Source organism: Pyxicephalus adspersus, chromosome 3 (genome assembly GCF_032062135.1).
Source record: "Pyxicephalus adspersus chromosome 3, UCB_Pads_2.0, whole genome shotgun sequence".
Classification (NCBI taxonomy): Eukaryota; Metazoa; Chordata; class Amphibia; order Anura; family Pyxicephalidae; genus Pyxicephalus; species Pyxicephalus adspersus.
The window spans coordinates 38,622,279-38,635,151 of record NC_092860.1 but is presented as its reverse complement, the minus strand read 5'-3'; the positions used below and the strand labels follow the sequence as shown (position 1 = coordinate 38,635,151).

The 12,873-nt window shown below is 33.9% G+C and overlaps 1 protein-coding gene across 6 annotated transcripts in view; it reads left to right on the top strand.

The window, feature by feature from the left end:
• NFIB (nuclear factor I B) overlaps positions 1-11,598 on the top strand; it is a 181,117-nt gene extending 169,519 nt beyond the window's left edge. For 5 of the 6 annotated variants that reach the window (XM_072404290.1, XM_072404289.1, XM_072404286.1 and 2 more), the window contains 2 exons: positions 30-118; positions 9,577-11,598. In XM_072404290.1, coding sequence (XP_072260391.1) covers positions 30-118; positions 9,577-9,706 — 219 coding nt within the window. In that variant the 3' untranslated portion in view covers positions 9,707-11,598. The remainder of the gene's footprint in view (positions 1-29; positions 119-9,576) is intronic. The other variant, XM_072404292.1, reaches the window with a different exon arrangement.
• Positions 11,599-12,873: the final 1,275 nt, after the last annotated feature.

The window sequence follows — 12,873 nt, the reverse complement described above, 5'->3', positions numbered from 1 at the left end:
ATATCTGACTGCTAGGTTTCAATTGACAGCTGAGGATTTGTGACTGGACCATGAATCAAAACGGCAGGCATTTATACCCCAGTGCCAGTGAGGATACATTGGGAATAACTTGGCAAAGGTAAAATTTTAATTATTTCCAACCCTGCACTTCATCTATAAATTACATTGAGAAATAGCCCTGTTGTAGCTTTTCCCACCCCTCCTTCTCTCTCTCCTGGAAACATTTATTCACATATCACAATTAACCAAAACATTTGTGCATAGAACTGTTGAAACACATTTGCTCCATTGTAGACAGGCTTTCTTGAGATGAATAAACAGCCTGGACCAACTGGTACGCTGACTGGTTTTTTGCTTAAGGAAAATTTCTTTGGAGCAAATCTAACCAGCAGTTTACAAGTTAATCCATGTCTGGATCTTCACATGGCTGCTGTCAAAAAGAAACATCTATACATCAACATTACTTTAAGGAAGCACATGCTTCAGATGTTAAAGAGAACTGACGTTATATATACATAGATGTTTATGACTAATACAACATAAACAGCAAGATCACAAAGAAACACACAGCAAATATTGAACCATACATAGATACCCATGCATAAAATCACACAAAGCTTACTTTTGTTACATACAGCGTTAAACTAAATCATGGACTAACCAACTAACCAACACACTAACTGATTGATGGAATGGTTTTTAATTTGTTTAGTCATAATTTAAGGTAAGAGAAAAGCATGTTTTACATAAATCATCAGTAATCTTAAAAAGCTTGCTAACTAAAAATAATGCTAATTGTTTGTCACAAGCATGTTGGAAGTGCAATTTTCCTTTGCTAGTAAAATGAATAACAAAAGCTGGAAAAATAAAGAACCATTTTAATAGAATATTGTAGTTTTGTTGGCAGATGCTACAGCTACTTGATTGTTGGTGTGGGTGGTGGTGTTTTTTTTTTATATATGCATGCTTTTGTTTGATATGAAATACAAATTGTTCTACTTACATTTAGAACTTGCTATGGAAATTTGTATTAATAATATGTTTTGTTGTTCATGTATAAAAAATTCCCCTTTAAAAACAAAAGCTAAAGTATTATTGATAAAAGATAATTGTCTCAATTGCCATTCCTTCTGTGTATACTTTTCATTGAATAATGCCTGTCAAGTGTCAAAATGTACATATACAAGTAGTTTTTTGACCAAGTTTAGCCTGTTTGCCCTAATCGGACAGGTTACAAGGTTAAGATGACTCCCTGAGCAAGTAAAATCAGCTTAGATATAACCTGGGCAGAAAAGGAAAAAAATTTGATTACTGCATCTTCTCATATATGCATTAATCGTAAAACTGCTTTAATTGTCCCGCTGTTAAGTACAAAAGTCTAGTTTTGGGGGCTAGAGATTGTGTGATTTGGCCAAAAGTGTGCAATGACTAAATGAAGAAAAGGTCAGATCGCCTATGTCCGGACAACAGTAGACAACCTGGTTTTTCAGGGCATGGGTGGTTTTACATTTAAGAGACTCTAGGGCAAACCTGCTTAAGAAGACAATCAAACCGAGGTAAGATTACCCTTCATAAGAAAATCTAAATATTTTTTCCTGATTTTTTGGCCTGCAATTTCTTTATTTATTTTTTTTTTTTTAAACAACTGTTTAATGCTATTATCACATACCGAAACATACATCAATTCCCTGATGAATTTGGAATGACCATTGATTTGATGAAGAGCAATGATCTGCAGCAAATAGACATTCATCAATTTTTATATTTTATCGGTGATAGGTTTTGCCTTCTTAAATCTGCCTTTTGTGATTAACATGAACAAACTTTTTATATGAATAGTTTGGCAACCGAGAAAGGTTGGTAATCCGATGAACACACAAAAATTACGCTCCCTACACACTACTGACTATGCAGACAACAAATCTGGATGGACAGTCATGATAATTTAGAGTTTTATGTTATTAGTTGTCATTTTAAAATACCGCACTGTAAATACAACACTAATACTTCTGTGGTCTCATTTGATATGCAAGACTAATGAGATTTCTGGGTTTCCTGCATGAAGGAAGCTTGGCAAAGTCTTTTAAAAATCCAAACTGTTCATTAGTTAAACATGGGTCTAAAGTAAAAAAAAAAAAAAAGTGGAAAGTGAATGATTTTGCTTTTTTTTGTTCATGTCAAACATTCAGTCAAGTGCAATCCAGTCAAGGAAAAATACAGCTTTCATTGACTTTGCACTTTTGTATATCAGGGCATTTTTGTGAAAGATGATATGATCTGATTTATGTTCATCTGTATACAGCATAAAACATACATAAAGGGAGATTGAGCAAAAAACAGCATGTGTGTGGCAGACAGTTTTATCAAAACCTGCATTTACCTGCATTTTCTGAATAGGAAGAGCTCTATATTAATTTAGATTTAATGCATCTTGTTTTCCTTGATAGGGTAATTTAGTAATAATATGTTCTTTCCATATATATATATATATATATATATATATATATATATATATATATTTATGACAATACACAAAATAGATGGAAATAATACATTCCCCATTGCTATTGTACATGGAATGGATCAGCAATCCATTAAAATGCCATTAGATAATCTAATTTGGAGCCTAATCTCTAAATTAGCCAGACCCCACTCTTGAAGCATGCCTAACAAAAAAAAGGAGAGGGGAAAATAAGTTTCTCTTTAAAACTATAGAAGTTACTGAAGCATGAAGAAAACTGTTTGTACCCCCCCCCCTTCTTTTTTTTGTTTTGTTTTGCGTAGCTGTGATCACGTCTCAGGCCGTCTGGTAACCAGGAGAAACCAGACATGATGTAATTCCAGATTGAACTTGAACTTCAGGGACTTAGAATGTGGGGCAGTGGGAACAATGGACCATAGGAATCAATAATGTCCATTTAACAGACGACCATGTTGGGAACTTAGTGTTAACATTTATGGAAGAGAAACAGCAGGATCTGCTGTGTGACCAGAATGAGATGGTCTAGATACAAGATGTTGAAAGTAAAGAAAACAACTTTTTTCCCCCTTTTTTGTTCTACAAATGTTTTCTTCTGTCTTTCTTTCTCTGTGAGTGGCCTGTGCAGATTCCTGCAGGATTAAAATGAAAAAAAAAGTAAAGTTCTCTCTGTGGTAAGCCAGTTGCCTGCTCTAAGCACTCTTTGTTCACTTAGGTAGAACAAAGTTAATCTTACATTTCCTGTCAAATGATTTTTGGAAGAACTGAAAGAAAGGAAGATCAGTTAACTGGCCCTAACTACTCTTACACAGGCGAGCAGTGCCTTTTACATGTGGAAAAGACACTACACAAATTAACTAAAAGACCTTTATTGAGAGGAATTATGGGTCTTTTACCAGATAACTGTTTCAATTTACATCACAGATGTATTATAATCATTTTGTAAAAGATATAAAGATGACACAATATATATATATATATATATATATATATATATATATATATATATATTTAAATGGATGTACACAATTTGCTTTACTGAATTACATGTAATAGCTGTTTCTCAGACAAGACTGTAGTTCTCCTTTTGTTGGATTGTGATTTGGTATCAGAAACAAGTTCTTGAGCAGAACTAAAATGTGTGGCAGTGATTTCAAAGGGACACGAAGCAGTGTTTGCTTTTTTGTATTTGTAGCAGCCTTTTTATAACCTCCTGTGTGGATTTAGTATAATCAGTGGAAAGGTTTATCTATGACAACCTTTTTTAGCTCTATCATTTTTCTGTGCAATTTTAAATCTAATATTTTAAGCACAGACTGAGACAGTTCTTCTTTTCCGCCCTGACGAATAAGGCCCCATATTATAGTCATTCCTTGTAGTTTCCTTAAATATGATCATGGTAATGGGTATAATTAGGTGCTTAGAGACATAGGTTGGGGGATCTGGACAAACCTGCACTGTCTGTGAAAATTCAACCGGAATTGCAGAAAAGTATGCAATATCTGCTGGTAATAAGTACATATCTCAGATAACTGGAAGTAAGCAAAAGTACGCTGTTTAACCACCTGGGCGTTTCACTGATGTCTAGATTTCTGTACCAAAAGCGGTACACTGTTTTTCATGAATTTTTTTTTTTAAATTGTAGACCTGTAACTTACATAAAATATATCCAAACAAGGGTCTAGTAGATATCATGAATATAAAAAAAGTTTAAAACACAAAATCATGTAAAAAAAAAAAAAGTTTATTTTTATTAAAATTAAATAAAAAACACAAAAATCATCTTAAACAAGAATACATAAATAAATCAAAAATACTGAAAATGCATTAATTCGGTATACTGTATAGTAATATATTTTTCTAAAACACCTCCCTAGTGTGGTAAGTTTTAAAACAGAGTCCAACGTCACATACCTATTGACAAAACCGCATAAATATATTTTGTAATATTTTGTATTGGATTGGATACAGGACTTTTTATTGAATCCAATACAAAATATTTGAATTTCCCGCTACGACCCCCGTCGACGGGCGCATGCACTGACATCATCAGGAATCGCCGAGGGACGCGAACACCGGGTGTTCTAATTCTTTAAGAACTTCCAAACTTCCATGCAAAAAGTGTTAAATTTTTTGCATGGAAATTTATTTTAGATTGTAGGCTATAATTCACTGAATTACTCAATAATTACTTATAATTCACCGAATTACCGCATAACTCACCGAAATATGTCCAAAATTTTATAAATTTAATAATTTTTTTTTTATAAAACATAAAAAAAAATCTTTAAAAAAAAATAGTGTATAATGTAATGTAACTGTATAGTAGCTTATATAATATATATAATACAATAATATATATACCATATTTTTCGCCGTATAAGACGCTCCGGAATATAAGACGCACCCAATTTTAAAGGAGGAAAATCTAGAAAAAAAAGATTCTGAAAGATTATTCCCCTTCTGATCACTCATGTGCCATTCATACCGGTATTCCCCTTCTGATCACTCATGTGCCATTCAAATTCCCTTTCTGATCACTCTGTGCCTTTCAAATTCCCTTTCTGATCACTCTGCCATTCAAATTCCCCTTCTGATCACTCTGCCATTCAAATTCCCCTTCTGATCACTCTGTGTCATTCAAATTCCCCTTCTGATCACTCTGTGTCATTCAAATTCCCCTTCTGATCACTCTGTGTCATTCAAATTCCCCTTCTGATCACACAGTTAGGACAGGGAACAGCAGGTGGCGCTGTGCCAGCTTCTTTCGCTCTGCTTTACAGACAGGAGAAGACACACGCTGCTGCCAGAGGAGAGGAGACAGACGCTGCATGCAGCCAGAGACACACGCAGGATCGAGTATCGGGTGAGTATATTATTTTAATTATTTTATAACACATTTGTCGTATAGGACGCACTAACTTTCCTCCCCAGTTTTGGGGAAGAAAAAGTGCAGCTTATACGGCAAAAAATACGGTGTATATATATATATATATATATATATATATATATATATATATATATTATATAAAGATTTCTTTGTATTAAACTCAGTACAGCTTTTTTGTATTGAGTTCAATGCAAAGTTATTTGAATTTCCCGCCTCCCGCCCGCACCGACGCATGCAGCGACGTCACCGGGAAACCCCGGAGATCGTCACTGCACACTGAGAAGATAGAAGAGAGAAGAGGTCTCCGGAGGAGCTGCGGGGACAAGGTAAGTATTTTTTTTCAGTTGTAATCGGATTGTCATACAATGTTGTATGACAATCTGATTGCACTGTATTGCATGTTTATACTTTTAGCTACCCTGACGTTGGTTCGGGGTAAACGATTGTAGCAAGTTTACTTACCCTGAACCAAGGTCGGGCTAACCGCCCAGGTGGTTAAACTATCTTTAGAAGAAAACATTCTTATGAAGAACACTGCCTGTTGCATGGACAGAGGTGAGTGTTTACTGTGTGCTAAGGTAGACTGAAGGGAGTTAGTAGACGTTATTTAGTTTGGAGTCTATGTAACGATAACTATATTTATTGTGTGTAAAAGTTATCTTGGATGCTTCCTGAAGCAAACAAAAGCCCTTTAACATATAATGAGCCATGCAAGTACCAGGAATTGTTCATGACAAAGTACTGGAGGCTGCATAAGAAATCTATACCTATCTCAAGCATGATGGTTACTGATGAACCATGCATTTAACAGTAGGGAGGAAAACTAAACAAATGAAGGGAGAGTGCCACATGTTCTGCTCCATACCCAGATTGACACAGCACGAGGTAAGTAAAAACTACTTTTAGTGCATTATAGCAGAAGAACTGTTTCCTTTGCTTTATTGAGGCAGAGTAAAAATTAGATTATTGATTAAACATTTTAGTTTATATTATCATTTTGCCAGGCAATTGTGATGGAAACCTTTAGAGCCAGCATCTGAAATAGCAATGTAGTTTCATATTAATCTTGTAGTGTAGAGCAAAATAAATAGAATGGGCCTGATTTATTAAAGCTCCCCAAGGCTGGGGAAGATACACTTTCATTAGTGGACTTGGGTGATATAGCAAACCTGGAATGGCTTTCCTAAAAGTCTTTTGCTATTTGTTAGCAATTTTTTTTAATCCTTGACCAGATCCAACCCAGCTTCACTGATGAAAATGTATCCTCTCCAGCCATGTCCCAATGTGTTAAAGCTTTGTAGGTAAATAAAATATTAATGAATTGATTGGTACCTTTTGAGTATAATGCAATTTGAGGATATAAACATTTGTTAAAGTTGTACCCACTATTAAAAGAAAAAAACTTGCTGTACACAGCAGTTCTTGGAAATACAATTAAAGATGATTGATTTTGGCCAGGTTCAATTATATCCTGGTTAGTTGTAATAACATGAAAATTCAACTAATATTTACATTCAAACTTGAATTTGTATTATTTATAGCCACCAACCTTTTCACTTAATTGAAGTAAAGTCGCTCAAGATAATATTTTCACCAAAGTTGCTAGAGAAACAGGGGCACCTGTGTATTTATTACACTGTCACCACTATCATTTACAGTGCAACATATTTTTTATTTGTTATGTTAATGATAAATTTTTGTTACAATGTTTTCTTTTCTCCACATTGTACATTGTATTATTAAAACACAAAATTAAATTTTAAAATTGATTTAAAATTTGATGTGGGGAATACATGGTTTTGAAATGTTAGTACAATCTTGCAGTAAAAACCTGTTTCCAAACTCCCTGTCCATATGGACAATCTACCTGCCTTTGTCTAAAAGTATTGCCATCTGTGTAAAAAAAACAAAACAAAAAACAAATCCCCCTATTTCCAGAAACAGCCACATTACATGGCTATATCATATCCTGTTCAGAGGGAGGGCTGTACATTTTGTGTTTGCTGTCATTTCATTTGTCATGCAGAATCTCTCTGTTTTTTTTTTGCAATGCAATTAGAAGCTTATCAACTTCTTTCCAAATATCAATTAAATTTTCATCTCCCAGCTGGGGCACTTCCTGCCAGGTCAGCTTTCTGAGAAAAAGTGAAACTAATCTTAACTTTCAGGTACTTATTTCTGTAAAGGATTATGTTTCTAGTAACAACAGTGTGGACATTCTTTGGTAACAAGAGAAAGTTTGACAATAATGTTGGTTTCAATTTTGCTGTCAATTTCAGTTATTCCACCAAGTGGTGCTAAAGTGAATAAACTTACAATGACTACAGTTAGCCATGGCAGTTAGACATAAAAAAAATGTAACACTGTACCAACTAATAACTAATTGTTTTTTGTAAATGTATACATTAGATGTTTTTACTTTGTTTTGTTTTTTTTACCTGGGACCATGTGGCATGCTGGTTTAAACAGTCTATCCAACATGAATGGTCTGAAATACAGCTGGACACACAACATTCATGTACACTATAGTTTGTGGTTGGTTCACTTAACACATGCTTGTTTTGAGGCGTCATTTTAAAATAATTACAATAAAGTGCACCAATGCATGTGTGCATACTTCATGTAATTTAGTGAGAATGGGCCCTGGATGAGACATTCTAAAAAATGTGCAGGTGAATTGATGACTGTATTTTAAGACAAAACGTCAGTAAAATTCACCTACAGTAAATGCTTGGTGAATTTCCTATTCGCCATTTAAAAAATAAACCCTATTGTGAGTTTCAGAATGAATATTATTTGTTTTAAGATTTTTTATTTGTTCAGATCAATCTAGTAAAAGTTGATTTTACATTTTACATTTTCTGTAAGTCTGTAAGTCTATCATTTATAAAAAGACATAGTATATGTTCAATTCAATGTACCTAGCAGCTCGTGTTGTTGTACAATTTTTAGTGTTACATTTTCATTTAATCTTTATCTTAAACTGTGTGTGTTTTTTTTTACAAACTTTCACTGCAATTATAAAGTTTTGTTAATTTTTATTTCAAGAGCTTTTGTTTGCCTTTCCAGTGTATGCCTCTTTGATGCATGTCTGTAGATTTATTTTATTTGCAATCTAAATTCTGCCTCATATAGTTTTTCATATTGTTTTTCTTTAAAACATGTTTTTTTTTTTTTGTTGCTAGGGAGCTTTGCTAAAGAGCTCTGAAATATATAAATTTTAAACATTTCATAGAAAAACTTCAAGATGTTTACTTGATTGATGCTAGTTAATAATTCATTGTTAAATTTACCATTTTACAAAATATTGTACCCCATGAATTGTACAGTATGTTTCTTTTAAACAGTGGAATGAAAAAAAAAACAATGTTTCCGAAATATAATAAATTAATAAATGATTAGATTTTAATTTGGATTAAATGATTCCTCTAATTAGTCTTGAGGATGAACATATATCAAACAAAATGAATCAAAATATTACCTCAGAGCACTGACGTTATATATATATAGAGAGAGAGACACACACACACAGAGAGAGAGAGAGAGAGAGGGGTTCCCTGTGTAGGAGAAAAACGATTTAGAAAACATCTTTTATATTTAACTGAAAAAATTGTTTCAAATCTGATAAATTAGGGATAGAATATAACTATGTTACATGACACAAAAAGTAAAATTCTGTGAATCTGCTGGCATATATAATAAATAGGCACTTAATAATGTCTGCTGTAGCTGTGATTACCTTCTCAAAGCATTAGTGCGAGGCAAATACATCAATGTTAGTTAGTTTTCATATTGATCCACTATTTAGATTGGAAGCTCTATTGAGTAGGGCCCTGTCCTGTGTCATTTGCTTGTCATATTTGCCTATCATTTATAGCCCCTATATTTGGACAGCACTGTGTAATATGTTGGTGCATTATAAAAAAGGCAAATAATAAATCAGTAGAAGCATGTGGGGGCCGAAGGAATGGGTAAGCCCAATGACTACCTGGAAGTGTTGGGGCTTTGTCTATTCAGAATAGTCTGGAGATAGATGGAGTGCACTTTACCTGGTAGTAAATTATTTTATGTCACTTTAGGAACATTACTACAGATATGTTCACATACAAAGCTGGTTTATGAATTATGTGACTCGTGTGTTTGGATGTATTTATGCTTCTAGGATGTTTTTATAGTCATATTAAACTTGTTCAATTCTTTTTTTCAGTCCTGGTACCTGGGCTAGCTTGGTTCCTTTCCAAGTATCCAATAGGACATCAATCCTACCAAGCAATGTCCAAAATTATGGACTAAATATCATTGGAGAACCCTTTCTTCAAGCAGAGACAAGCAACTGAAAATTAAAAGAAAAAAAATTGAATGAACAGAGAAAGAAGGAAGAAAGGACATGAAGAAAACATGAAAGACAAGTTAAACTGACCAGCATTTGCAGCACTTACAATCACTGATTCCTTTAACCTTTTTAGTACTTGCAGGACCTGCAAAGCATTGGCTATCAGGCCTCCAGAGCACATTAGAGGTTAAGGCCGAAGCAGTCGTGACACTGAAAGGGTGACTAATAAATTTCACGGATGGGTAGAATGCAACTTCTGCAATTGTTATCTAATGTCCGCTGGGAAATAAGCGCTCTTTCTCCACGACAATATATTTTGTATGACTTTTCTAGATGCCTTAATAATTGCATGATAAGCTAGTCCTGTTTGGTTTTAGTCTTCTTGTTGTTTACGCATGGGAACACTACTCCCATTTCTTCTCACAAATGAAAGGCTATGAGGCAGCACAGAGCTGCAAAAAAAAAAAAAAAAAGCCACAAGGCCACCCCTACCATGAATCTCCTTACATAGAACTGTTTCATGTTTAGCAGCATGTGGAAAGAAAACATTACCTGACCTTCAGTTACTACTACCAGAAAGAGATGCAACTACAGTCATACATAGTACACACCTAGAATGTTTTCACATGCTACCTAATCTGAAATGTCAAAAGATATGTGTCCTTCGGATTCTTGCCTAAATGGGTCAGCCTTGTGTTTATAGAGAGATGGCAGTGCAAGGTTTAAATGGGACATATTTCCCAGAAAAGATTGTGTAGAGGCAAGTACTATAAAATAATTATTTAATGTGGCATAAATATAGTTAGTCCTTTAGTCCTCTGACTCTAAACGGTAGGGCTTAAAAAGCTACACCCTGCATAGTGCCAGACAAAGCCTATGATTTTTCCATGTGGCCATCTGGTGCTGACAGGTAAAAAAACATATGAAATATTTTATTCCCTCAATGTATGAGGGCTAAGTAAAGGAAAGAAAAAAAAAGCAAATCCAGACAAATTATGTATTCGAGATACTGAAATGAAAGGACTCTTAGCACTTATACTGGTGAGGCTACCCTGAAAGGGCCAAGTATTTATTTATGATTAATGGTTGAATTAGGGGAAAAGGGGGCAGGCATCAGCACTAGTAAATCAAGACAAAACTCAAATACACACAATTCAATCTGCCAGTCTGCATAACATTAAACAAATTCCCATGGATCATGTTCTACTTAAATAAGAAACAGAAATTTCAACCACCTTCTCAAAGTAATTTGAGAATAATGTCTATTTAGTACAAAAAGTTTAAAAGAAGAGAAATCATTAAGTACAATTTCAAGTAGTTGTATTTTGCACGAAACTACAATGTCCACATCACGTGCCTTGCCTTGAATTTAAAAAAAAGTGACATCACTAAACTTGTTTTGCTGCATTTATTATCATTTTAAAGCATTACCATTTTTATGGCAAGATAATATTTTGTACTCCACAGGGGGGAATAAATTCTGTGACATCCTGGATTTTTTAGACAGTTATACCTTCTCACATTTATAAAGCATATCATGGCTGTGTATAATTGCCGCTTAAAAATAGTAATCAACCAGCAATATTTTCAGTATTTTGGTGTTTTTCTATTAACCTTTCATGTTTTTCATCTTCCAGTTAATATGGGGAAGGAGGGAGGGAGCAGGAATGGGGTTGAAATTTTTACAAAATTATGCAATACCAAGTTTTGCCTATGTAGGTAGTGCTTCTAGCAGTATTTGGTTATTCTAGATAATTTAGCAGATAAAAAACGAAAAGTGTAAAAAAAAAAATTAAATGTATGTTTTTTTTCCATTGACCAAAGTAGGTACTGCTATTTTTGCAGTGTGATGAGGTCCTTTTGTGTACTGACATGGAGAGGAAATTTTGTTTTATATATGCGTATAAATATATATATAAATATATATTTTGGGTGGGTGGGAGGGCAGGTGGAATTTTACAAGGCTGCTGTAAAGCAGAATGCCCACATAGTGGCCATGACTGCAAAGTAACAATATTGCCTACTGTAAAACTAATTGAAACATTTTGCTTTTTTTTCTTTATAATTAGTTCTTTATTATCAAGACTTGATTTAATAGGATGAGGCTAATTTTTTCTTCCACCTTTGAATACTGGAATATGTCAGGACTTGAAAATATTTCACTGTACAATTGTTTATAAAGAATCTTACCACAGGATTTTGCAGCTGATGGAATCCAAACGTTAGATAATGTGTAAATTAAATGGTATTGCATTTAAATACACTGCATTTTAGCTATAATCTTCTGTTGATTTCAGCACCTTTAAAGGCCACTCCACCCAAACCGTGAGGGGTTCCAATTTTCCTGTTGAATTTTTGTTTCTTATTTTAAGTTAGACAGAATGCAGCAGAAAAAATGGTCATACCCCAAGATGGTTAAAAACATCCAAATCAGTTACCTTTGCATATGATTTATCCTTTAATGTTCAGTTCATAAGGATTAATATTAAATAAATACCTTACATTTTTAGTATATCATCTACTAAAGTGGCAATTTGAATTTGAGCCCAACAAACACTTAACCAGAAACAAAATCAGTTTTTGGGGAACTTTTTGTGCTTTTTTACATTCCATTCTAACTTAATTGTGGATTTCTAGTTAATGTAAAAAATACTAATTTAGATAATTATACAATATTTTTTCCCCAAATAACCCTGCATGAAATTAGTATTTAAAGGAAAACATCCATCCTGTTTACAGTTGATAACATTTGATCACACCAGCAACATACACTAGTAATAGTAGCCATAGCGTTTCAGATTAGCCATTTTCCTCAGAATGTGTGTGTAAAAAATATCTATGATTTATGTTTATTCAGCATTTATTGAGAGTCTTTAGGCAGTGACCCAGCACAGACAGCAGTTAATTTTAATTGATGTCAGTAATTGATCACTTTACAAGGCGATGGATAACGGCCTACTTGATCCTAGTGAACATTCTTTATTTAATATGATTTTACAAACCCCCTAGTGTGAATTCACTCATCAGTTAAATACACATAAGTGAAACATGGCAGCAGAATTGTGGAACCCTGGTGACCACATCCTCATACAATTAAATGTATTATTGTTCTCACTGCCAATCAACCAATGAATAGTGATATCTGGGATTATGTGACAAGTCTATTTGATT